The sequence below is a fragment of the Colias philodice genome, chromosome 21 (genome assembly GCF_061535455.1).
Source record: "Colias philodice isolate Cphi_HAF_F1 chromosome 21, ilColPhil1 Martin Lab GWU primary, whole genome shotgun sequence".
NCBI lineage: Eukaryota > Metazoa > Arthropoda > Insecta > Lepidoptera > Pieridae > Colias > Colias philodice.
This window is the reverse complement of record NC_143106.1, coordinates 5,023,216-5,049,665: the sequence shown is the minus strand read 5'-3', so window position 1 is coordinate 5,049,665 and position 26,450 is coordinate 5,023,216. Positions and strand designations below refer to the sequence as shown.

Here is a 26,450-nt window from a genome sequence, read left to right as displayed (position 1 = left end):
AGGTTGTTATCCTAAAATTTAATCTATTGGTCTCTACCTAAAATCACCAAGTAAAAAAGAAATCTCAAGGGGTATTTACGGCTAAACTGGTACACAATAACGACTGTTTATAACAACTCAAAAGTTGTATAACAGAAAAAAATGCAACTCATCACGGCGGTGTAGGCGCCGCGAATCAAACGAGTGGAAAGAGTGGAGTCATTCTTCAACACAATTGTACTCCCTCCTGCTACCTGGGAAAGTCAGGGTCACGACTAGATTTGACTGTTATTAACGTTACGAGCCATCTAGATTATTAATGTAGAGACGTGTAGAGCCAGAGACGTAGTTAAACGCTAACGTAGTTGTACTAAAGTCTGACTCAGTTATGGAGGAGCACCAAAACTTTAATCATTATGATATGATACTATCCCACGTCTACAAAGAACTTGGAATATACCTACCCTTTTGGGAAGATAGTATCAATCACAGACAATATAATTGATAACAGTCCTACATAACACGATCGTTACTAAGAGCCATCACTAACAAGACCTTCAGTTAGTTCACCTTGTTATTCAAGAAAAATACTCAACAATTTTGATATACGTGAACCGAGCGCAAATTGAAAAATTCGAAGCGGCGAAATTTGATTTCGACAATAAAAAGTACCATTGAAAAACAACAAAGAGCTTTCCCACAGACGTCGGATGGAAATGACATTTTAAAAACGGCCCTCGGCCTCAAAGCTGACTATAGACGATCTTACGTACATATAGCGGTGTTTCGCACGCACGCTTACGGCGCAACGTCGATAAAAGTGGGCGTGGCGTCGCTCCACCATTCACCAATCACACTTCACAATTCCGAGTGTGTGTATAGGGCTCGTGTATGTGTGCCGGCTCAGTGCGCGAGTGTGCGTGGACCGCGTCCCGTATATGGGCGGCGTACATAAGTACATGCCGGCTACCGGCACCACAAAGAATTCCCATATCTTTTATATTCTTAGATTCTTATCGCGGTTTCTTATTTTACATTTAAGATGGTGGTCTCGAATTAACGGTCGGTCCCATAAACACGCTATAACAAACTTTAATATGCCTGTAATACGAAATAATCTGTGATTTTTATAGCTTTCGCTCCGCTAATAGGTTGTTATAGATTTCAAGATAGTGTTCATTATAATTTTTGGGGAAATTATTCATGAATCATGTTGATTGAATTCTTAATAGCTACTAATTGTTGAACGACTTAGAGATGAAGGCGATAGAGTTGTTGCATTGTTGGCATGTTATGCATTATCTTGTGTGGCTATTGTATGCATTATCCCATAAATTAAAAATTCACATTAAAGTTATCTTTGAATGCTACTTGTTACTTACTAATTACTTTTAAATATTTCTCAAAGTTCATACATACACATGTGTAGGTAACTCAAGCAAACTTTTCAGTCTTGTAGGTATGTAAATATTTAACTCACAATTTATACGAAAAACGAGGAAATCTTATAAAATTATTGACAATAGTCAGCTGTATTCCCGCCAAAATTCGATTTGAGAATGAAGAGGGTCAAAGAACCATTTATTTGGGGGCGAAATAAATTGTTTTCAGGATTGCCTTACCGCCCTTCTCAATTCAATGTAGGTAGGTAGTTGGTGCGCATATTAAACAACTTAAATTTATATTATTCTGATTTAAAACATATAATATTAATAATTGTCGTGTAGAAAACATATTTTAAACGGCGAAACTTTTCAGTTATTTCATGACTGTAAACAAAAAAGATATATTTCTAATTCTTGTTGTTTAGCTTCTGAAATTATATTTATCTGTAAGTTTTAAGAATGGAAATTACCAAAATTACGACGTAGGTAGGTATATGTACTTATATTCAGATTTCCGATATCTATAGGTAATTACCTATCTACTACAATAGTAGGTACCTATATACAACACTTCTCAAACTAATTTACCACCAAAAACTTATAATAGAAGCAATGAGTTGGCTAAGGGACTTGACTTCTATTAATCTTGTAACTTTTTTCCCTGTCTGACTTGCGGTTCCTTAGGAAAATGCAAGTCATTGTTAGGGAAACGAATTAACGGGACTTTCTTGTGATATGTGAAGTTTTTTCTAACAGTCAAAATAGTACCTAATCTTATACCTACTTACGTTCATTTTTATAAGTTACAGCTTATTCTGCCAGAATTCTATATTGTTATGACTCATAACTTATGAGACTCTTCTAACTTCTTTTAAATAACGTTCTATAAGTGTATCTAATCATGCAATTTTTAAGACTAAATCATTTTGGAAAGTTAAAGTAATTTCCATAAATTTATTTGCAAAAATATTTTGAAATAATGTTGGAAAGACAATAATATGTAGGTATAGGTACCAAATATGTAATTATCTTAAACAGTAGAACCTACTTATTGTACTTTAACTTGCATTATTTTTTTATCTATCTAAGTACAAACAGAAGGCCACATCACGAAGCCAATTAAACAATAACATTTTCATTTACAAAAGCTCTACGAAAAGCTCGCTGTCATTGTTATAACTAACCTGTTGATAAAAATAGTTCTTTCAAACTTTAATATTCAAAAGCATCAATCTACATTCGTGTGAAGACTATAGTAGATTAATTTCCAATTGTTCCCAGTTCAATAGCAAATACTTGAGCGCAAAACGTCCGGACACTGAGAGCCCTTAGCTCCCATGTTTTATATGTTCGGTAAACACTTGGCTAGTACGCGTAGAAGTGCTTTGAAGAGATAATGTTGGTAAACGCAAGCAAATATTTACCGAGTTTCATTTGAAGTTTTATATAGCTTAAGTGCACTTTAGATTGAGTTTTTTTGTGAGTACGTTGTTTTAGTACCTACCTATAGATACTACGCGTTGAAGTACCTATTTGTGAAATATAGAGTTTTTTTAGGCATGTAGATAAGTTTAAAATTGAACGATGATAACATATAGGTAAAAAATAACACAATACGGTTTTTTAAACTAAATTACGTAAAAATTTTATTCACAACTTTAACAAATAAAGTTTTGAACTCAAAAGCCAAAGTTTGTGAGACTGTGATAGAAGCAGTGACTTAATTAGAAGTTCACTAGAAAAAAGAAGAACAACAGAATGGCTATCTACAGTTTAAAAAATAATAACTTTATCGTCCTTTTCGAAATACGACATTAACCATTAACTTGCTACATTAATATTTATAGAAAAGCTATAAAAAAATGTATACCTAAATTAATAGCACTAGTTATAGTTAGCGGCATTGTGTAGTTTCGCCAGATGTTCAAATATTTGTACGCAAGACATTTTTGCCTCCGGCTTAAATTTATTATAAGCTTGGAATATTTTGCAATTATAAATGTAATGAGATTGAGATATACACACCTACACTAGGAAACCTGTTTGATATGTATCCTATCAGTTATTAGTTAACACGATAATTATTGTTTCATTAAGATGAGACGATGAATGAAGATAGCTAGAGACTTAGAGAGATGCAAGACGCATTTCCGAACTGTTTCGGTGATAAATTTGGTTTCAGGCAAGTTTTCTACGCCTAAAACAGTCTTCTTTGATAATTAACAACAGTTTTCTGAAATCATATAATTTAGGAGACAAATTATAATGCCGAATTATTAAAAGATAAAGCATCATCGATTGTTTAAATGAAAGGATTCTTCTTTGCATTCTTATCCTTATAAAAACAATATTAAGATCTATGACACCTAAATATTGAACTTAAATATACAAACAAACATCTCGGTATATTGCTTCGTATTTAAGATAGCAAGACATTTCATAACATTTCATAGAAGGGTCTCAGTAATTGTTTTTGTGGCTAATTCTCTTCCCGCTTCTCTAGGGGAGTCTCCAAATTACATTTTTATAGAGTTAGAGGGTCGAGCGATTGCTTTTTGATAAGTCAATTTTAACCATCACCGCTATAGGTGCATTTATATGTTAATACTTACAAATTGTTCAATTATCGAATATGAAAATGTGTGATCATAAGCGTCAAATATCTTAAATGTTGTAATATTAAGATATATATAAGATATAAGAGTAGAATTTTGTGATCACAAATTAAAGCATCAATTATTGCCTATCATTATTAAAGTAAAAATAAATATGGTTACTATAAAAACTAGAAACACTAAAATTTTTGAATGTGTTAAACACGTAGATTTCAATTCCTTTTTTCTAATTTTTACTTATTTCATACTTGTATAGAAACATTATTATCTATTTTACTTATTTTTTTCTAATATTGAACTTACCTTTCCAATATTTACCGTTTGTGTTGCCACCAGCGGACTCCCTTCTTGGCTCCGGGTCTGATGAAGAAGAGGAGGAGGAATCAAGAACAGCGAACAACTCAAGTAGTCCAGCTCATGCGACGCATCCAGCGTTACATTCCGACCTTTCGCATAATGGGGACACGAAGCCACATGAGGATTCGGAAGACCAGGTTGGTATTATTGCATAATAGGTTTCGGTAAGAGGATGGTTGGTGGTTATGACAATGGATAGGATGGAGTTACGATGTAGTGTTATAAGAAGCGTGGAAAAGATATTGTTAAAAAATTGAAATGATTAATTTATCCTGCACTAAATCATTTTAACTATCTAATATTTACGATGGAATACCTTAACTATCTTGTTAATTTATTCTATCATAAATATTATATTATTATTTAGAATATCTTAATTATATATTTAGAATATCTTATGAAAAGGTTTGCATAAATATGAAATGTGGTAGAGCCTACTCACTAAACATATTTCTGCCTTTGCTTAGATTATTCTTTGCTACTAATGTAGCACGATATGCCAATATAGAGCGTTGAAAAGAATTCTCTTTAATTATAAATTTAAAAAAATATTTGTAATAAATATTTCAAATTATTGATCTTTATTTCAAATGTCTATCTAAACTGAACTTTAAAATCAACTTATAGGAGCTTTAGCCAAAATATACCTACTGATAGCATTGCATACTCATAAACTTCTATTACAACACTGCCTCAGAACTTTACCAGTAAAATGACAATCCCATATAACATGCATGGGAGCTGACCACATAGTCGCATACAGTTGTTCCTCTACTCCCAGGGTTCCCTGGACGGCGACCCGGAGACGCGGGACTCACAAGCGGAGAACAAATCCCCAGATGACGGGAATGGCGGCTCCAAGAGACGAGGTCCTCGAACAACGATAAAAGCGAAGCAGCTAGAAATACTGAAGTCTGCGTTCTCACAGACACCTAAACCCACGAGGCATATACGAGAACAGCTGGCGAAAGAGACTGGACTGCCGATGCGGGTTATACAGGTTAGTGATCATAGTTCTAAATACATTGAGCATTACAGTTTCATATGTATGTTTTAATGAACTGTGTTTTATACCATACAATTTTCAATTTATCTACGTTTCATCGTATCTATACTGTCTTGGAGAGGTTTGTAATTCTAATAATTAAGACACATTTTAACACACATGTGTTTTTTCGATATCACCATATTCACATGTTGTACCTAGTTGCAAGATTTTACGATTGGGTTTTTGTTGATAAAAAAAAAACTTTCATATTGAATCATCCTTCATTATGTATTTCAAAGATGTGTATCATATAATCTTAGGTTGACTTCTGCAGAACGTAGACCGAAATTGTAAATATATTACAGTTTTTTTTAGGTATTTACAGACTAAATAGCTAAAAACTCGTTACGGATTATAAGTTTTCATTATTCATGATAATATTGACCCAGAATCCTTGTTTTCTAAACTCAATGTTTAATCGTTTTTACAAGTTACACCTTCCAAGTTCCAACAATACAAAGATCACCTTAATAACGTTTCGTACACGCTGTTACACAATTTCGAAATTTTTCGTTACGTCCAAAAAAAACCTTCTCTCTTCGTGATCTATTATTCGTTATAATTGTATTTCCACGTCACAATAACGGCGTATAACGACAACGACAACGCCGTTGGCCAACATTTAACGAATTTCACTTTTACTCCGAATCGTTACCGTGAATATTTGACAATGAGAATTGACTGAAAGTTTTTTGTTAATATCGATAGAGTGGTCTTGAGACACAAATATTGGAGGTTTTTTGTAGGTAATATTAGTACGTTACATAAATACATAATTTATTTCTTTCTTTCTGTTTAGCTATTTCTTTCAAATTCCTCAGATATTTATTCAAAAATACCTATTTCATTGCATCCTTTCTATTGTAAATCGAACATTCAAATATAACAATAGAAGTTAGGGAGCCAGGTGCAAATTTGGTTAACTATTTCCTCTCAAGAGATAATTCGTCAGACGCATGAGAGTATAGTATTATAAAGCCTCGTGAACGTCAGCTGGCGCTCGGTTGGGGGGGTGAGCGGTTGTAGCCTCCCACGCACATAGGAAAAAAAATACATTCATTCATTCATTTCCTCTCAGCTAAAAATTTGTCAAATTGTAGCTAACCCAATATCTCAACGAAAAAAATAGTCAGCTTGTAACAACATGGTGTATTATACGTCAGCTGGTGTCTCGAACATGAAAGTTAAATTTAAAGAAAAATTTATTTTCCGTTATTTCCTCTCAAACAAAAATTTACCTGATGATAGCTTATATTATGTAACTGTGGATAAATATATATGTCAGATGGCTGTATCTTGGTGGAAAAACCGTCAGCTGATACGGGAGGCTACAACCGCTCTTCCCCCCAACCGAGCTCCAGCTGACGTTCACGAGGCTTCATAATACTATACTTTGATGCATTTTACTAATTACCGCTTGAGAGGAACTTGGTCATAAAATCTGCTGCTGGCTCCCGGACCATATATTCGAACAGCTTGTATTGCAAAATAGTTTAGACAAAACATAACTCATTAATTTGAAATCCTACGTTCGGTATCCCATCACAAATGGCCGATACTCAATCATGACAGCAACGTTCCAATGTTCGTAAATTGAATTTCGCGCACATCCGTTCAGAAACAGCTCTGACGTGACAAATATCCTTATTAACAAAGCACAGACTATAAAGAATGTTGCCATCAGCAATTTTTGGATTTATGTTCGTATTCCACGGCTGTTTTAGCGATTATGACAGAAAATCGGCGTCGTTTCAGTAATATGGACCGTTAAATTGTAACACGGTGACTGATCAGTTTCTGAAAAATTCTAATCCAATCTAACACATGGATCTGCGCAATTCTCCACACCGCCTCACGACAGATGTCGGCTGGAGTCGTTCGTCTGTCCGTCACGCTTTTTGCACTGTTTCCTCTTTGTGGCTTTTTGTCGGGTGAAAAACTTCTTTAGCTTTACTGACTTGTGTAAAATGAACAAAAACATGTAAATATACAAAATAATTAGAATATTTTCGAAGAATTTGACTTTATGTAAAAAAGATGCTTTATTTGCTTATGCATTTAAAAGAATCGACAAGGTCATCGTCCATTATTTAATTTTTTCTTAAAATCTGAATTTAGTAGAAATGGTTATAAAATACAAGCGTTGAGCTACAAGCACATTATAGTCTATAGACCAAGAGCTATCATAAAAAGTATTGATCATTATGCATTGTAGGCGGACCGAGCGCAAATATTTGTACAAGCAACTGTGATGTATAACAATATTCGTTTAACAACAATGTCAAGTATGTTAAGTGGGTTCATAAACAAGAATTTTTTGTCGCCATCCGTCAGGAGGCAGATCGCGCGTGTCAAATGTTTGTACCACATGTGGCGTAGACATAACGGTATTGGGCGTTTTTGTTCAAATATTCCGGATTTAACTAGTTAACACCGGTCCGTGTGAACCAATAAACCTTTGAAGATGCCGATGATCACTTTGTAAGCTATACGACTGTTAATTTATATGCTAATACTAATTGGGAGACCTTTCGTTCGAAGTTAACTTGATTGCGCCGTTTATTAAGTTGTTACTTTTTAAAATAAAACCACTTCTAATAATGACTGCACTTTTTACGATATTGGAAAAATAGTTAAATTGTAGAGAATTTATTCGTGAGTACCATAAACCCATTTAGAAGATTATAGCTAAATTATTTTGCTTGTTTTTTGGTGCAGAGATTCGGTGTATTTTTATTATCTACACATTCTAAAACTGAATTTTCGGATGCATCTTAATAATATGTACATTCATCACAAAAAGTGACAGGAACCTAATGAAAAACTATAATTTGGGAGACTAAAAATAAACAGACAAGCGTGTTACCCATCGTCATTCCACTGCAACATGATGTCAGTCGACCGCAAAACGAGAAAAATAGTCGTAGGATATTTTAATAAGTTCATACATCGTAATTTCTTCAGCGTGACGGGCCTGTCATCGTGTGTCGCGCCCTTATTGACTCATATTTTATTTTGACACATGATGCGGTTAACATTCCATATAATATAGAAGGTTTTCTGCGTTTTAATGTACCCTTACATTATACGGTAATTTTATCGAATAGAGAAAACAAAATGTAATTGCTATCTACAAAGTACGTCCTCTCGGTTAATTTTTCATTGGTAATTTGAAAGTGAAGATTTATTTACTTAATTTTTATGCAAATAAAGTGTTTAATAACCAGTGAGTAAGTTTAAAGTGTACAAACTTTTATGCTAGCGCCATTGAATTAAGTTTTCACACCTCATGTCAATGTTTCATTTGTCATTTGTTTCGCGCCAAAATATTGTAGTGATGACAGTTCAACATGTTAATTACACGTTTATTGCTTTTTGAATATGATTTCCCGTTATGTATGAGCATTTTGTAAATATTAGCGTTTTAATATGCGAACATTTTTGCTTCATGAATAAAATAACACAAACGACATACTAAAATCTATTTCATCTTTAAAATCGATTGTAAAAGATGCTTGTTTTTGGTAAAATTTATTCACAAATAGGTAGGTATTTATAACAGCGCCAGGCATTGTCATCGAAGTACAAGTTACAAATTAACTTATTACTCAAAGCGTATTCACCGTCGGTCTAGAAATAGCATTCACAATTCCGAGTGTGATCATTAATCATTATTAATTAGTCGCTAAACAATATTCCGTCACGATTACTTGAACTCTAATGGTAGTTTTGAGTTGTAGTAATTATATGTCATTTGCGGGTTTTGGGTAATTAATTTAATTTGGAGATTTTATTGTTCGTTTTTCGTGTAAAATGCGTATGAAGAGAAAGCTATTTCTCACACGGAAGCCAGTGTCGACGTTTGATTGATAGCAGTAGATAAAAACGTTTGTCGGTACTCGGTGTAGTCGCGAACATGTTATTATGTCACTGACATGACGCGGACTGATTAATGTCGTGTGTGGCTACCTTAATGTGTGCTCTTGTTTATGGGCCATGGCTATTAGTTGTCTGTGGTCAAGATGGAGGATTGCTTGGTGCTTATTTTACCGTTACAACATAAGGATTCTTTATGTTTAATGAGTATGAGACATAATATATATTTTATTGTATACTGAATTTTCTTTATTAAAGTCCTTTCTGTGGTTTTATTTTTATGCTATATAATAATAATTGTTTTAATGTCGTAGTTATGGCTTGAAGAAATGTTATCTCCTCCATCTTGAACATCACTTAAATAAACTGAAAGTTTTGATTTTTAACCGATTTACATATATTTTATTTCACTTTACGGAGGGTCAGTCAATCAAGGTTCGATGTAAGGAAACGTCAAGATCAACAATATTACTGAATGAGTTGAGGTCGGTCGCTCAACCATATCTCTTCTTTTAATGTCCGTCGGCGGCTTTGAGTTGGCCCGAATACTATAACTTTCACAAGTTACGAGATAAACCGGCAGAGCCTTTGACCATATACCTTGCTGGTCAAAGTGTTCGATCGCTTAGCGTTTACGACAAATTGTTTCATATTCTTGCTTTATTTTGTGTTTTCTTGATTATTTTGTCGTTCGAAGGTTTAATTGCGGTAGAGCGTTTATAAAATAAAAGATAGTAAACATTGAGTATTGATAATTAAGTCTTCATTATAAGCATGGGACAATTATTAAAATAGAAGTTTATATAGGTACCTATCTATTCTTAAATAAGTAGTAGTATGTATACTGTAAATATAGCGTTACGTATATTTTCTTCCCAGCAAGCTAAACTTATGAATTTATATCTAAATGGGATATAAGAAATTATTTTTTATAGCTGTTTGGATAAACATGGCGTAATACACGTTAAATCTCTATAAAACGTAGATTAAGAAACACATTTGTGATGTGTAGTAAAATCTGGACGGGCAACTCACTCCGAAAAATGTCATTTATTTCAACATAACGTCACATAAAAACCATAAGATATGTACACTTACAACCAAAAACATCGGAGCACCTTATAAAAACCGTTTAAGCGCGATTATTTTTTGATGGTCGTTACAGGCGATGCGATGTCATCGTACGTGAAATGTTGTCGATAACGATTATCGGCCGCCGGACGGACGCTTACCGTCCCGTCGATACCACACTTCTAAAAGCGCCGTGTTATGATAATAAATTTGTAATTTTAATCGTTATGGTTAAAACAACGGGATACGCGAATGAACAGTAAAATAGATGTTTTACAGCGCCCATATTGGCAGCTCTCGTAAAATCGTCCGATGTATTGTGAGTGCCGGATTTGCATCAAAATGCGACGTTTATGCGAGTATTGTACGCTCGCCGTGTTTGACACTTGACACGAATTGAGCTTACAATTTCAGAGCGGTTCGTTTATGACGTAATAACTTAACTATAATCAAAGGCTTTGGAAATGTTTAATTATGCCTTAACTCTATAATTCATAGGTAAGCGTAAACTTAGTAATTTATGACAACCATTATTTAAAAATGATTATGATACCTAACTAGATAAATATTTATTGATGCTTGTAATGATAATAAATTGAAATACGTTGAGTAATCTTCGACATAATTACAGATTTTCTATCAGTTTCAAAGTTAAACTTTACGCAAACTGAAGAATCACGGTAGAAGATGCAAAAATGCGTTATGATTTATTAAGCACAAGACAGAAGCACCTTGCGTTGTCTGCGCAGGTGCGGTGCCACAAAGGCTTGACGAAAGCAATAAATTATTAATTATGATGAAAAGCCGCGTCATACAAAACTCGTGTATTGCAAAAAATTCAAGTGCGGCGCCTAGCTTTTGTCTAAGGGCGTCCCGCGGGTAGGTACAGCGGAGCGGACAAAGCTGGATCCGAAGCGGCGAACGGGACAAAAGGCTCCCCGCGTGGACACAAAAAAATGACATCATTTATTTTATTGCCGTGGGTGAGAATGTGCTACATTAATATTGTAGACCTTAATGTTCGATCGCCCTAGGCTCACCATTCGTCAGCGTCGCCGTTCCCTGTAAATTTCATCTGTCGTTCGAATTATGAAATTTATGATTTTGCGGACTGAAAATTGTTTATGGTCGTTGTTTTGTTGTACTGTATTGTTTATTCGATTTATTTATGTTAAAAAATTATCATTATGATTAAATAAATTAACAAAGAATTAACATATTTTGTAAATATTTTATGAGCTTTTAAAAAATTAAAATTAGAATTTATATAATAGGTACACAACAAATAAAATGTAATGTCTGGTCACTGATGGTAACAAATTCACACCATTGTTCAAGAATGACATCAATGTTAAATGATTATAAATAATTAATTCCTTATCGATTATATACCAATTCATGACACTGCAATTCGTCAAACACAATTAGCATATTTCCAGATCTACGTATCAAGGAAGCGCATTACTAACATGACATGTCAGAGATGCATCAGTAATTACTGTGGGAATTAAAATCACCTCTAAATACATAATGCTATCGTAAAACAAGAAGTCATTATCACAGTAGCTATATATAAGTACGCAAACACGACGCGAGCTGGCATCCATCATGCCTGCCCACATCTTGCTACATTGATTTATTATGCCATCGATTACAGTGGCCCGCGTTATAGTAAATTAATTATCGGTATCTGGACAACTTGTATAAGTGTCAATATATTGTAACCTGCAGCTAAATTCGTATATATTTCATAGCACCAATAATTGCGACGTTACTTTACAGTGAATGCAAACCAGATTTTGTCACCGCCTCGGAAATTCTTTGCATTTTCACGGATCAGTCGCGGAACCGATTGTAAAGAAATTGATATGGAATTTAATAAAGTTTAAAAAGAAATACTTTACGGTTTACTGGTAATGTTAAACACCTATTGTGTATTGGTCGTGTTTACTTACTTTTTTAATGTATTTGAGAATACATAGGTAATCTTCATCAAAGATCAGGAGCATATTGAAATACGACTGGTTTTCTAGGACGTTATGAGCGGAGATGATCACTTTCAGGTCACTAGCATGCTATAAAAACGTCTGCAAAATTTGGAAGGTAGAATGCGTGACAAGTCTTAATTTTGCAATAGTTTTTAGATTTTGCGATGTTGCCTAAAAACCTCGAAAAATGAGAAAAAGTAAACTTAATTGCTGATGATTTCTGTCATAAGCTATTTGTTTTATTTAGAAAAAAAATGGTTCGTTGACCGATTTCAAGAGTTTTATCGTTTCGCAGCTGCAGAGATAGGCACGTAACAGAGTTCACGCTTCACGCCGCTAGTGACGTGACTATATCGATATCGATGGACCGTTTTATTGTCGATTATTGATTTTTGTGGTTTTTCACCATTGTGTACAGCCGAAGTTGGTTTATGGTTTCGAGACGTGCCTATTTTTCTCTTTTTATGGGTATTTGGAGAAATAACATCAGTTTCGGTAAATTTTTACGGTCAAATGTACAAGGGCAAAGGTGAAAGCTTAATAGTTTTGTTTGTGCTTTGAATATTTATTTGTGTTCATAAATTTTCATTAAGACTTTGTTTTTTTTGTTGTTGGTATATTTCTTTTTAAATTCATTATTTAAAAAAAATCTTCTTTACCAAGGAACGATCGAAAGATCATCCTTAAAAAAGCAGTACCTAGCTAGCTTATAGGTACCTATAGCTAGTATTGACTTCATCGTTAAAACTGCAGACATGTGCGAAAGCGTCCAAAAGTTAAGAATTACAAATGAACATTGTGACTCTACTACTAAATACATACCTATTTGTGTAATGTGTATAGTGTATACTATATATTATATACCTACTTAAAAGACATGCAAATTCATAATATAAATCTAGGCATTTAATAGGAAACTAAATTATCGTAAATTCCATCACTAAACAGCGGTCACGGTCGATATGCGAGGCCACGTCTACTCAACTTGAACGTTTCCTACATTGCCCTTCCGTAAGGGATGACTCTAGACTATTTACAGATATAGGTACTAAATGATACATGTAGGAATAAGTTCTGAATGTTGTAAGTACAAAATGTGCACATGATTTGCCAATATGTCGTTATGGAGCCATTTTTTAAACGAAACATTGATGAGTGTATGTATAATGTACCTATTGCTACTATTTTTATGTATTTTTCAAAACAGTGATATATGATAGTGGTACATGAAATTATAAGTTTATTCTTATTTTATTTATCATTTAGGTACGTACTGTTTTAAGAAGTATTTACCTAGCAACGGTTGAAGGTAGTTTAATTTACATTTACAAAGTATATTATGTACGTTAAAACAAAGGTATTCTGATAACATATCTTAAACCATTAAAAAGTGAATAAAACCTGCAGTAAAATAAATTCAAACAAACGACAGCCATATTGAAAACCGTGACCAATAGTTGTGTCGCGTGTTATCAGCGTGTTACTGATAAGAATTCGATTTATGAATCCTGCTTTTTGATTGGCTGAGAGTTGCGTAATGCCGTTATCAGGGTTAAGAAAAGCTTGTTAGAGTTTTAAATGGATCATGAATTATGGTTGTTTTATATAATAATAGGTATTCCAAAATGAAAAAAAAAGTAAAACATTCCTTACGAACTTCCTACTGAATAATAATAAACTTAAAATTAAGGCAATTTTTTGAAAAAAATATATCTAAGTACCAACTAAACTGTGACAAACTAAGAATATCAAAAGTAAAAATCATGATTAGAGCCTACTCTTATCAATATAAAAGGAATTTTTACATTCGAACATTAAATGGTCAATAAATTGAATATGTATAGTTTATAATTTACTACTTGAAATTTTTAGGTGTCGTCATAACATTTTTACAGCTCCTTACTCAATTCATCACTTTCTAAAATTTATCTTGTCTTGAAATAACTTCAATGTTCCCAATTTTCAGTTTATTTATAAATGTTGACACATCGTTTTATAATTGCGTTTTTTAGTTGCTATTTGAGTAAAAGTAATTATTTTTATGAAAACAGATGAGATACAAGAATAACGCACAACACTCGAGCGGGAACGTCTAATTAACTAAAATAAGGCACAAGTCAGTGAACACGGTAAATTTAGCAGAATAAACATTGAGGACGCGTGTTTTACATTTATAATAAGTAGTAATTTTCTCGCCTTATGCAGAACAGTTTTTTATAGATCAAAAAAGCTCTTAGGTTCTGAACTAATTTTTACTCAAAAGTTTGCGCAAGATGGATAGATAAAACAATGAGGAAATTAATAAAATTTAAATAACTTTTGACGCTTGTTTAATATTGTTTTAATTAATAGCACCTAAATTAATCTCCATTAACTTACATTTAGTCGGTATTAAATTTCGCACATAGGTAAGTTTTTTTTTTCAATTAGGTACCAGTCTTCAAAATCTGGTCAGGTGATTTTACATTGAATTTTGTTGATTTAAAATTGAATGACTATAAGTATTACGAATGAAAATGCAAAGCATACAAAATGTTCAAATGCATATTTTAGTAGGTATTCTACGTTGTAAGCAGTTCAAATAGCGCTATAATAATTTACTTTTACCTTTCGATACGCCAATTGATTGTAGATGGCGCATGCGGAGCGCGCAGTGTGGTCGCTTCAGCGACGCCATGTTGCCTTTTGTTTCTTTTTTCAATGTATTTTCAAACATTTGTTCTCAATGAACAGTTTGAAATTGAAATTAAGGCATTTGGAAGTTTTTGTTATGGAGATCAGTATTAATCGTTTCATGAGAGTTCCAATTTGAACAGGCACAGCGTAATGCTATAGGTATGATAATGACATAATTTTTCTTAATTTTTAATGTAATGAACCCCAGTCCCCACCAAACTCCACAATGTATGAATTTTTATAAAATTGCTCCAATTAAGTAAAATATCAAATACAAAATATTATAAATTAGGTAATAAGAATAAATATTTAAAAAAGGTAAAAATTAGGTATAAGAGTTCCAACAGAACGTAAACACGTAAACATATGGCATTTCATTCAAAAAATAATATGGACAACTTATTCGTACCTTTATAAACGTCGTGTAATTCAAACGGAAACCGCGTGCAAAGCAATTTTCCATAAAATTAAAGTGATAATCCAATTTTTGGGCATACCGGTCGAAACTCGGCAAGGGATCAAAATTTAGCGTGCATCTCGCATATGGCGCATGACATAATAAAGTTTATGGCGGAACGAGAACGAAACAAAAAGGTTTTGTACAACTGTTCAGTGTTTAAGTATCGGCAGTATCGGTAAGGTTAGGTATATTGTGTCGCGCGCGGCGGGGGGCCGGCCGCCCGCTGGGCCCTCTCAACTCAGCGCCCAAATTACTAGTTCACCTCACTCACCTTACGGACTTGTCCATTTTAGCATACTTATGGATAGATAATTTGGTACATTTTGACTATATGTATTATCAAAGTAACAGCGTGTTTTTGTTTCCATTCGAATAAAACGATAACACAAGCTCTATCAAAAACTAATTCTTTACGAAATACCTTTATGACAAAACTTTGTGATATTACTTGTTCAAGAAAATTTAAAACTTATCGATATCAGCGAATATTTACTGCCAACTGCTACTGTCAGATTTTATAAAGCAGCATAGGTACTTACTCTTTATCATAATTTTTATGTAGAGAAAGTTTTATTTAAAAATTTTGCATAACTATTTTACAATTTCAATATTTAGCACATTAGAAATAATACTAAGCATGATTGGTATATGACCAATAAAATTCAACTAAGTATACTATAACTTGTATACGTAGTATATTATTATTATAGTCTGTGCCATGTACCCATTTATCAGTCTATAATAACGAAAAACGTAGTATTTTTCAAACAAATCAACTCATTAGCACAAGGGGGCGCCTCAGGTAAACTCGGATATTTATACTGAGCCTGAGAACAATATACAACAAACTTATTAATCATCTTCAACCCGGTGAATGTACGATAATAGACAATGATTTGTTTTTATAACAGAGTGGCCTTTGTGTTTTCCGCCTTTTTTCGTACTTGCTTGAAACGTATTTAAGTTTGATAGGTACTTGTAAGGTTTTAAATTTGCACCATTTTTTTTGTGTCTAAGTGTTGTAGAAGTTGGTTTAATGAAAATTAATCGTTAATTTTAATCCCCTTTGTATATTTAAATTTAAATATAAATAATCAAAAGCTCACTCTTTATTGAAATAGGTTTCTTAAAACCTAGCTATAAGTATTTATAAACAATTGTTTTATTATCAAAGTATTGAACCTAAAATTGAATATCAAAGTATTAACGGGTATGTAATATAAATCTTGATTTATAATTATTATCTACTTCGGGAGTATTGAATACTTACTTTAAACATAACCTACTTTGCTACAATGTATGTTAGTCTTACTATAAAATCTTACATGAAGTACATTCGAGATTTATGATAGAGATGATTATCTAGGTCTTAATCCTTATATAATAGAAAATTTAATTATTTTCAATTACATTTAATCCATATTGATTATTAGCTAGAGTCAATAAAGAATAGTGTTAGTTAAAAGTTTAGGTTTGGGAAAATAAATATTCTATTAGTTTGGATTTTCCCCTAAAGTGTTAAAATCGTCATTAATACTAATTTATGACACTGTTAAACTATTTAAGGCGTATTTAGCATACATTAATAATAAGCTTATTTATTTAAGAATCAAGAATGCAAATTAGGAACTCTCCTTTTATAACATTTATTTTTATAAAATTGAAAATAGTTATATTAGAACCGAGTTTTTAGTCGAGTTTGAGATTTAGAAGTTTCTCTCGTGTACTTTTCAATATTATTAACAAACGTGTTTACAAAATTAAATAAATTTAATACCTAGAAGGCTATTGAGCTTTACGCACTTCAAAATAATCCTATTTTAAAATTATTGTTTTGATCACTAGTTCCGATAACCGGAGTCAAATATCTAAAACGGCTAGTATCCACTTCAAGATATTAGAAGGTTCAAAGCACTCAAAAGGTGACGATACGGTAAAGGCGCGCGGCCTGCGCCCCGGGATACCGCCCGTACAAGCAGACTGGTGTTAAAACCTATATTTCATGCAACCACTGCTGCGAACATTCGTTAAATGCATCTCGGACGCTTTATAATGATCGTAAAACCTTAACATTAAACACAATTAAGGTATGGAGACACGATCGGGTTTAGAGCCCATGTGACTTAGCTTCACCTCTGTGGATAATAAATGACCCTAAATATGGCCTGATTTTGTGCATTTACAAACAGTATAATTTTTGGGACATCGAATAATAATATAAGCATTATTTCTCCTTTTCTCAGAATGAAAACGAATAGATTCTGTGAAGCCAATTATGCGACAAAGTTCACATAAATTATATTTTATTGTATCGAATTAAGTTTATACCACAGTTTATATGAAAAACCATCACATGTAAAAAAGTTGATATTCAATGCTGGTACACCGTCAGGTCTTGTCAAAACAGTAATCATTATAATCAAGTGATTATATTTAATAGTTTAAATTTTTTGTCCAAATTTGATATCGTCTACGAGCGATTAAGTAATAAACATAATTGTTTCGGACATAACGGGACTGCTTTAAAATGATCTGGGAATATACGGTTAAAAATATTGTTTAAAGTAACTCATGATAAATTACTATCAAAGTAGAGTCAAAACTACGGGTTCAAATTTTTATCGAAATTATAAACTTTATCTAAATTTGTATCATTTTTTATTATTACATATTTGTTTGGTACTCAATACAGTCAATATGAAAGAACATAAAATATTTTCTTTTATGAAAATATCTGATCAGCGACGCTTTAGTAGGTTAGTTAATTTAGCCCGCGTTTTTCAAGGTTGCAGCTGGTATAAAAAGGAGCCTAGGTAGATATTTAAATCTTATGCCCTGTCGCTCTTATCTATTCTTTATTCATTCTTCATTTCAAATATATCGTTATTATATGCTTACGTCACTTTAGTTTTATCAAAGGTTGTTGTTATTTGCGATATATAGATATAACAGAACGCGTGGGTGTTATCATATATATTTTACTGAAGTACTATTATTTGCTCTACAATGTAACTTTGTTTCCATACAGCTTACTTATGAACAATAACGGCAAACTTTCACTCGAGTTGAATTCTTGTTTTTATCCAATTTATTTAACAGTATAAGTTGTTTCTTCGCAATTATCTCTCCTCTATATTCATTGAAAGATTTTTAATACGATATAAATCATCCTGTAAATAGAGATAAAGTGTGTCTATAAAATAAACAGTTTAGTAAGTTTATACAGTTTTAAGTATAAGACTAGATAGAGTCATCAAAATAACGTAGAGTGCAAAATGAAAAAAAAATATGCCCTACAACATGCTGCAGGCATTAGATATTATGTATCATTTTCGCAAGTGGAAAGTTACTTATTCAAAAAAAGTAACACCATGCTTCTATTATAATGACACGTCAGACATGCCAAACAAATCAGCCGTTGCAAATGCAAATAAATACGGTCAATATAAATAGATGGGAAAATTGTGTTTTAATCGCGTGTGAAATAGACAATATATTTGAATTATTTACGTTAACTTGTATACAATCCGTTTGATACAGTGTAAATAAATTTGTTAAAGATTACACAATGCGACGCCGTGAAAGGAGGATGTTCTAAAAACCTTGGGCTTTTGTCATTTGTTAAAATAACAAAAAATTCTTGATAAGAATTGCCAAATTTGCATACAATTATAGATTAGCAATGGTATCATTTTGATGATGTTTTTTTTACTTGGCTATCGTATTTTTAATGCATATATAAATTATGGTACAAGGACTTAAATAATCCATTCTAATATTATAAATGCGAAAGTAACTCTGTCTGTCTGTCTGTCTGTTACTCAATCACGCCTTAACTACTGAACCAATTTGCATGAAATTTGGTATAGAGATATTTTGATACCCGAGAAAGGACATAGGATAGGTTTTATCCCGGAAATCCTACGGGAACGGGTTTTTCTTTGAAGACGCGGGCGAAGCCGCGGGCGGAAAGCTAGTAAAATATATATATGTAGATCTTATATATAAAAATGAATCGCAAAATGTGTTGGTAAGCGCATAACTCGAGAACGGCTGAACCGATTTCGATAATTCTTTTTTTATTATATTCCTTGAAGTACGAGGATGGTTCTTATGTAGAGAAAACGTAATTATGTACCACGGGCGAAGCCGGGGCGGATCGCTAGTAATATATAAAAATGAATCGCAAAATGTGTTGGTAAGCGCATAACTCGAGAACGGCTGAACCGATTTCGATAATTCTTTTTTTATTATATTCCTTGAAGTACGAGAATGGTTCTTATGTAGAGAAAACGTAAACATGTACCACGGGCGAAGCCGGGGCGGACCGCTAGTGTAATATATAAAAATGAATCGCAAAATGTGTTGGTAAGCGCATAACTCGAGAACGGCTGAACCGATTTCGATAATTCTTTTTTTATTATATTCCTTGAAGTACGAGGATGGTTCTTATGTAGAGAAAACGTAAATATTATGAACCACGGGCGAAGCCGGGGCGGACCGCTAGTATGTAATATAAATATATGGTATCTAGAAAACATTAAAGTAATATCTCAACTTTTCGCTTTTCATTTGTCAGCTATTGTCATTGACAGTTAAATAACAACACGATACCACAGAATACATAATAGTAGCTAAACGCTACAGAACGGACACTCTCCGCCTCCCGCCAAAATTAAACACTTACCTCACCCCGCACGATCAGTCTAAAAATGGTCCATATTTTTCTACAGGGACGATACGCAACGAATATTGACAACATTAATCAAATTGACTTAAAGTATAATTTTATTATTTTGGATTTGTGATTATCGTTTTTCGTAGAAAATGGTTAGATATTGTGATGTTTACGGATGTATTTCATCAGAAAAACGCGATTTTTTTTTTACGCTAGTCAAAAATGTGCCAATCATAAAGCGTTAACACACACATTTGCAGTCTCTACAGTGTGACTGTCAAAACGATAATTTTGTATGGAGTGTCCGGGGTGTGCCGATACCTAAGTAATAAAATATTTCATAGGAATATGAATTCCTAAGAAATTTATGAGAATTGATCTGAAAGAAGATCTAAATGAGGTACTGTATTAAAAAGTATTATGAAATGCGCGTCTAATACTTCAGATTACCAAAGCTCCAAGCAACAGTTACGAAGCTATGATTGACACGCATGCACCCGCTACGTGCTAACATAACGTTACAACTGCAGTATTTCCCACCTGTACCATGACCTACAAAGCATCGGGTATGCAAAACGGCGTGAATGTCATTGTCAAGTGTTGGTGCATGTCTCACACGATCCTAACAGGCGAGACCAAATATAATGGCTCTCACACACGAGAGTGCGAAGTCGTTAGAGATTAGTCGCGCGCGCGCACGCGACGCGTGTGAATAACGCGGCGTAACGCACAACGATCGTCTGGTCATGATTTTATAATTCTTACACAGATTTAGAGATACGTTTCATTTAATTACCGTTGCAGTGTATTTGGATTGGTTGAGCAAGGACATGGCAGAATGCGATGGAAGTATCAACTCGGTAGATTTTCGTTTCAGAACAGTGGTAACTTCTCTAAATTGTAAAAAGATATTTCATACGTATACTATGAAAGAATATTCATATATGTATTTCGGTATAAAATAGAAATATCTTTTACATGATGCATACTTAACCGACAACAGTTGTTTGTACCTGTTACATAGATAGTAACTAATTGAAAAACTCTTTTCCCAAAGCTTGCGCGCAACATACGCTTACAAAGTGCAACACACTCCTAATGATATTAACAACAAAGAACACGGTTTCATAAACTGGCTGCGGTTTTTACATTACACAATGTACTTACGCGTGAAATAAACCAATGTACGAACAAACATTTTGCGACCACAATCTCACGCGGCCTCGTAAATATATAAAAATGTTTTGTAACACACCGACAAAGTGATATGTTTTCACTTTTATTGCTTATTAAGCTTACAAAGTTCGTTTACGCGATTTTGTATTGACGCGGTTTCGTGTAATTTAAGAAATAAATAGGTTAGTTTAAAAATGCTGGGTGTTTTGTGGTATCGAGATAGACAATGTGTTGCAACTTGTAATAGCTCTTGTAATTGAAATTGTAAAATCGAGTATATTTGAAGCTTATATAATTAAAACTTGAAAGTTGCGTATTGAAAGTGTATCTATCTTTGATCTTTAACCTGCTGCTGATATTTATGTATCATACTCTAATGTTCACCATATTTTCTGAAAGGAAAAATAACTTATCTTTGAGAACTTACCTAATCTTAGACAATATTACGTTATATTTAGTGTACAAATATATAATTACCTATATTCTTCTTGTCAACAGGTGTGGTTTCAAAATAAGCGTTCAAAAGAGAGACGTTTAAAGCAACTAACATCAATGGGGAGAGGTCCTTTCTTCGGCTCGTCACGCAAGATGCGAGGGTTCCCCATGAACCTCTCGCCGGGAGGGCTGGAGGAAGGGCCTCCGGGGTTCCCATACTTCGCGACAGCAGATGGCAAGTTCGAGTTTGGCTATGGTCCGCCGTTCCACCATGATGCGCCGTTCTTCCATCCGCCTCCTTCCATGCCGTTTAATCAGCCAGGTTGGTAGACTTCGAAATAAAGCTTGTTATGTGTTCAAATGCTAATTGTTATAAGCAGAATGAATATCATTCCAGTATATTGCGTATAGGCTACACATATTTGCTTGGTAAAGTCATATCTGAAATTAAATTCCTTTCAAAACATCTGAAAAATTCAGATACATTTTTAGTAACGATTTTTTATATTAGTCGCATATCATATCGATAATACAGTAAATTTTTTGAAAGCATAGATTACCTATATCGTTACATTTTTGAAACTGCAATTATTTACCAACGTGCATAATGTGCCAGGAGTTTAACGGGAGCAGGTCGTTTCGCAGGCGGAATGGAGTCGCTGCCGGGCGGCGAGTTCCCCGAGCAGTTCCCGCCGCCCGACCACCTGGTGCTGCCGCGGCCCTCGTCCCCCGAGTTCACGTTCGGCGACGCACCGCCGCCCCTCCACCCCGAGGGCCTGGTGTGGTAGCTGAAGCCGGAGCCGCGTGACTACCACGACTGATGCGGCTCGATTGGCTATACTGTGGACTGAATAACGTTACGAACCGATAACGAAAACGATACCGGTATTCTTGTGTTATCTGTGAACGTTTCCCCCGGTTTATGTTCTGTGCATTTTTACGTTTACGCGCCTTTGTGATTCGTGAATGGACACTTTCAAGGGTACGATTTGTGGTTGTTTCTATGCAATTTTGTAAATTAAATATCATTAGCATTATATGCACGTAACGTTTTGTGATTAAATTGTGAATAGTGTACAGAAATAAAGTTTTATAATATATCCTAAGATAAAGCAAATACATAATTTATTTAGTAGGTATTAGAACGTGGTCGTTATACAAAATCATTTTGGTTCCTATTTTAAGATAGTTTATACGCATTATCTTTTGTGTATTTATTAATTATTTTTTATTAGCCAATTAGGTAAATTGAAATAGTAAGAGTAATAGTACATACTACAAGACCTAATTCAAAATAATGACTTGTTAAAAGAATTGAGTGTAAATATTATATACTTATTCGTAAATGAGCATAATATCAAGTGTTTTAAATAAGTAAATCACATCTTTGAAATTATTTTTATCATTTTAATTACTTTTGAATATTTGTCTTAATTATCATTTATTGTTTTTAAACTGCATTGCTTTTTTTAAAGTAACGATCGTCGATTTTTTTAATCATTGTTAGTTTGACTGTAAAAATGTAAGATATTTATTATTATAGAGGTATTTTCATTGCAATTCCATAAGTAAGGGATCATTGTATTTAATTAAAATAAGTACGTTTTCCAGTGTACTGAACCAAAAAATAAGAAAAATGCTTTATGCAATTTAACCTATGTATATCTTAAAGTGCAAGTATAAGTTTTTTTCAAAGCGGGTACCAGCTAACCTTACAAAGTATTCTGCTAATACTGGTATGTGGATATTTGTATATAACGTTACATACATTTTAGATATTTTTTTTTAATAATTTAGATATTCATTTTAAAATGGCATCCTTTCTAGTATCTACTTTTATTTATAAGAATGACTTTTGGTTCAGTACACAGAAAAATGTGTATAAAACAGGATCGCATAGTTGTATGTATGTTTGTACTTTACTATAAGTGTTAATATCGAGTACTTACATACTGTTGTCTATCTGTATTTAGTAAATTAATAAAATATAATGGAATTGTCTGTAAGATTAAAATCTATTCGATAACTGGGTTTATTTTATTTTATATCGATATCCTTCACCTGTTTTTTGACAGAAACATTCTGTTTTAAATGTCGCTTTTACACTATTTTATTAAACACTGTTTTTATGGCAATAAATGAAAACTCTATTTAATAAAAAAACACGAAAAAGGAAAAAATCAACATAAACAATAGATGTTTATAATTTCACACGCAGCTATTCAAAAATCCAACAATATTTTTTTTTTAAATAGGTTAATGCTAACTGCTACTTCTTTATACGTACCTGAGAGATATTCAAAAAGTGAATAGGTGCTTATTCGATGTATTTCATTATTAAAAGATGATTTATGGATTAAGCTACTGAATATATTTAAATGATCAGAGAGTAATTTGATTTATATGATGTTTCGCTTCGGTATAGTTACATTGAAATAGAGTACTAAACACCAACATAGAAACTCAAAACCAGATCGACCTAATTCACTTCAACGGGATTACTTACTTAATTAAAGTAGTTACTCCGCAAGTGCAGGATAAAGTATCACGTCTGTGTTTTCTGTTAGCGCTGTAGCTAGAGCTACGTAGAGCCTAAAGTTCCAATGGCATCATTTGATAGATGTTTTCACTTTAATTTCCTTCAAAAAATGATATTTACTTCACCGGAACAATAGGCATGACGACAGTATCCATAAATGATCGTATTAGTGTTTTTAAGGGAAAATGTATAATAAATAAATTAAATATAGTGACTAAGAAATCTTAAAAACGTTAAGATTAATGAGATTATCAATAAAATAAAACATTGAAATTCTGCAGTTGGCCATTTTGACTAAAACACGCGTGACGTCACGCTTAAGTAAACAACTCAAATCAGGTGGGTTTTGTTGTTATGAATAAATAAATAAATAAATATAAATAAATAAATATAAATAAATAAATATTATAGGACATTATTACACAAATCGACCTAGTCCCACAGTAAGCTCAATTAAGGCTTGTGTTGTGGGTACTAGGCGACGATAAATATAATATTTAATAAATACATATATAGATAATAACACCCAGACCCAAGAACAAATAATTGAGTTCATCACACAAATATTTGCCCTGACCGGGAATCGAACCCGGGACCGTCGGCTCAGTAGGTAGTTGCTTTACCACTGCGCCAACTGCGTCGTCGTCATGAATATGTTTAGAATACGCATTTTTATTTATTTTCTATTGTTTCACGTACGCTTTATCGATTCAGAACAGAAATATAATTGCGAATTCACGAACACATGGTTCGGGTTTCTCCGCGCCAACTTTATACAATCATTTCTTATTATTTTCTCGCTTGAAATAATTACTAACACATTTTTGAGCATTATTTTTATGTGGATTCACACTGCAATACTGCACACCACTTATAAACTTTGAAATTCGTTTCTATAACTTAATAATTATAAAAAATTAAATAAATAATTTTTTCATTTTCTTCGCAACGCGTACAAATAATTACGTATTTACTAAAGAGTGACGTCACAACTACGCCATGACACCTGCGAGCTGTTTTGGCACAGTTAATAAATATTTTTTGAAAAATAGCTTTTATCTTCGTTAAATTTGAGTATATTACCGAAATATAGGGTTTTTCTTGTATAGTAAACGTATACACACATTATGGAAGAGGATTTCAAAATCTTTCGTCATGCCTATTGCTATTATCATTTATGTTATGCATTTAGGTGATTACGATCTGATGCCCAGAGCTACCGATCTACGCGCTCTACTCCAGAATGTTACTGTATACTGTGATGTTATTCTGCTATGATGAGCTTCACTTGTTTGTCGGCTTCTTTTCCCATAGTGGTCAATCTTACCTTCTGAATGATTAGAGCGAGCGCGCACGAGCAACTTTGTCTCCGCAACTATTTTGTCTCCGCAACTATTTTGTCTCTCCACCCATGGGCTAGTAATTAGTATGAAAGTGCGCGCACGTAGCGACGCAACTCCCCATACAAATTGATGGGAGAGACAAAATAGTTGCGGAGACAAAGTTGCTCGTGCGCGCTGGCTCTTAACCATTTCATCAAAAACGTTTCAATGTAATTCAACCTTCGTAATTCAAAACTATTGCTTTTTTTGCTGTCAGCAGTTACCTAAAACAGTAAGTAAATCGGAGACAATATTTTAAATCTACATAACTGATAATATTCTAAAGAGAAAAGATTTTCTTTTTATTACGATGTAACTCAAGAACTACATGACCCATTTTGAAAATTATTTTTTATATTGAAGAACTTAAAAAGCAGATATTAGTTAAAGTGCATAAAGTTGTTGCTTGGCCATGGTATATTCTACATCTTGCATTCTATTATTAGGTAATTGTTGTATGATAAACCTTCTTCAAGTTAGTAATAAAAGTAAAGTGACTGTTATTTTTGATAATAAATAGTATAGTATACAAAAGATAACTAACCCGTAAAACCAGTTCTAAGTTCGTAGTTTTCATTACTTCGTTTGAAGTGAAATATAAAATTTACATATTAGTTCTACACTTTGTTGAAGATAAAAAATAATTATAAATAAGAATTATAAATCAAGCAAAGACTGGCTTTGACTCTACAAAGTCTAACAGTCGATTACACCAATGATTTTAATCAACGATTTTAAAACGTTTAAACGTAATTTAACAATTGCGATTGTACTTCATCAAAGTA

General features: G+C 33.2%; 1 protein-coding gene across 2 annotated transcripts in view; it reads left to right on the top strand.

The window, feature by feature from the left end:
- Lim1 (LIM homeobox 1) overlaps window positions 1-23,770 on the top strand; it is a 47,919-nt gene extending 24,149 nt beyond the window's left edge. Inside the window, exons 4-7 of one of the 2 annotated variants that reach the window (XM_089709140.1) lie at window positions 4,316-4,473; window positions 5,118-5,336; window positions 21,808-22,066; window positions 22,390-23,770. In XM_089709140.1, the coding sequence (XP_089565266.1) occupies window positions 4,316-4,473; window positions 5,118-5,336; window positions 21,808-22,066; window positions 22,390-22,532 (779 nt within the window). In that variant the 3' untranslated portion in view covers window positions 22,533-23,770. Of the gene's footprint in view, window positions 1-4,315; window positions 4,474-5,117; window positions 5,337-21,807; window positions 22,067-22,377 lie in introns of both variants that reach the window. The other variant, XM_089709139.1, reaches the window with a different exon arrangement.
- Window positions 23,771-26,450: the final 2,680 nt, after the last annotated feature.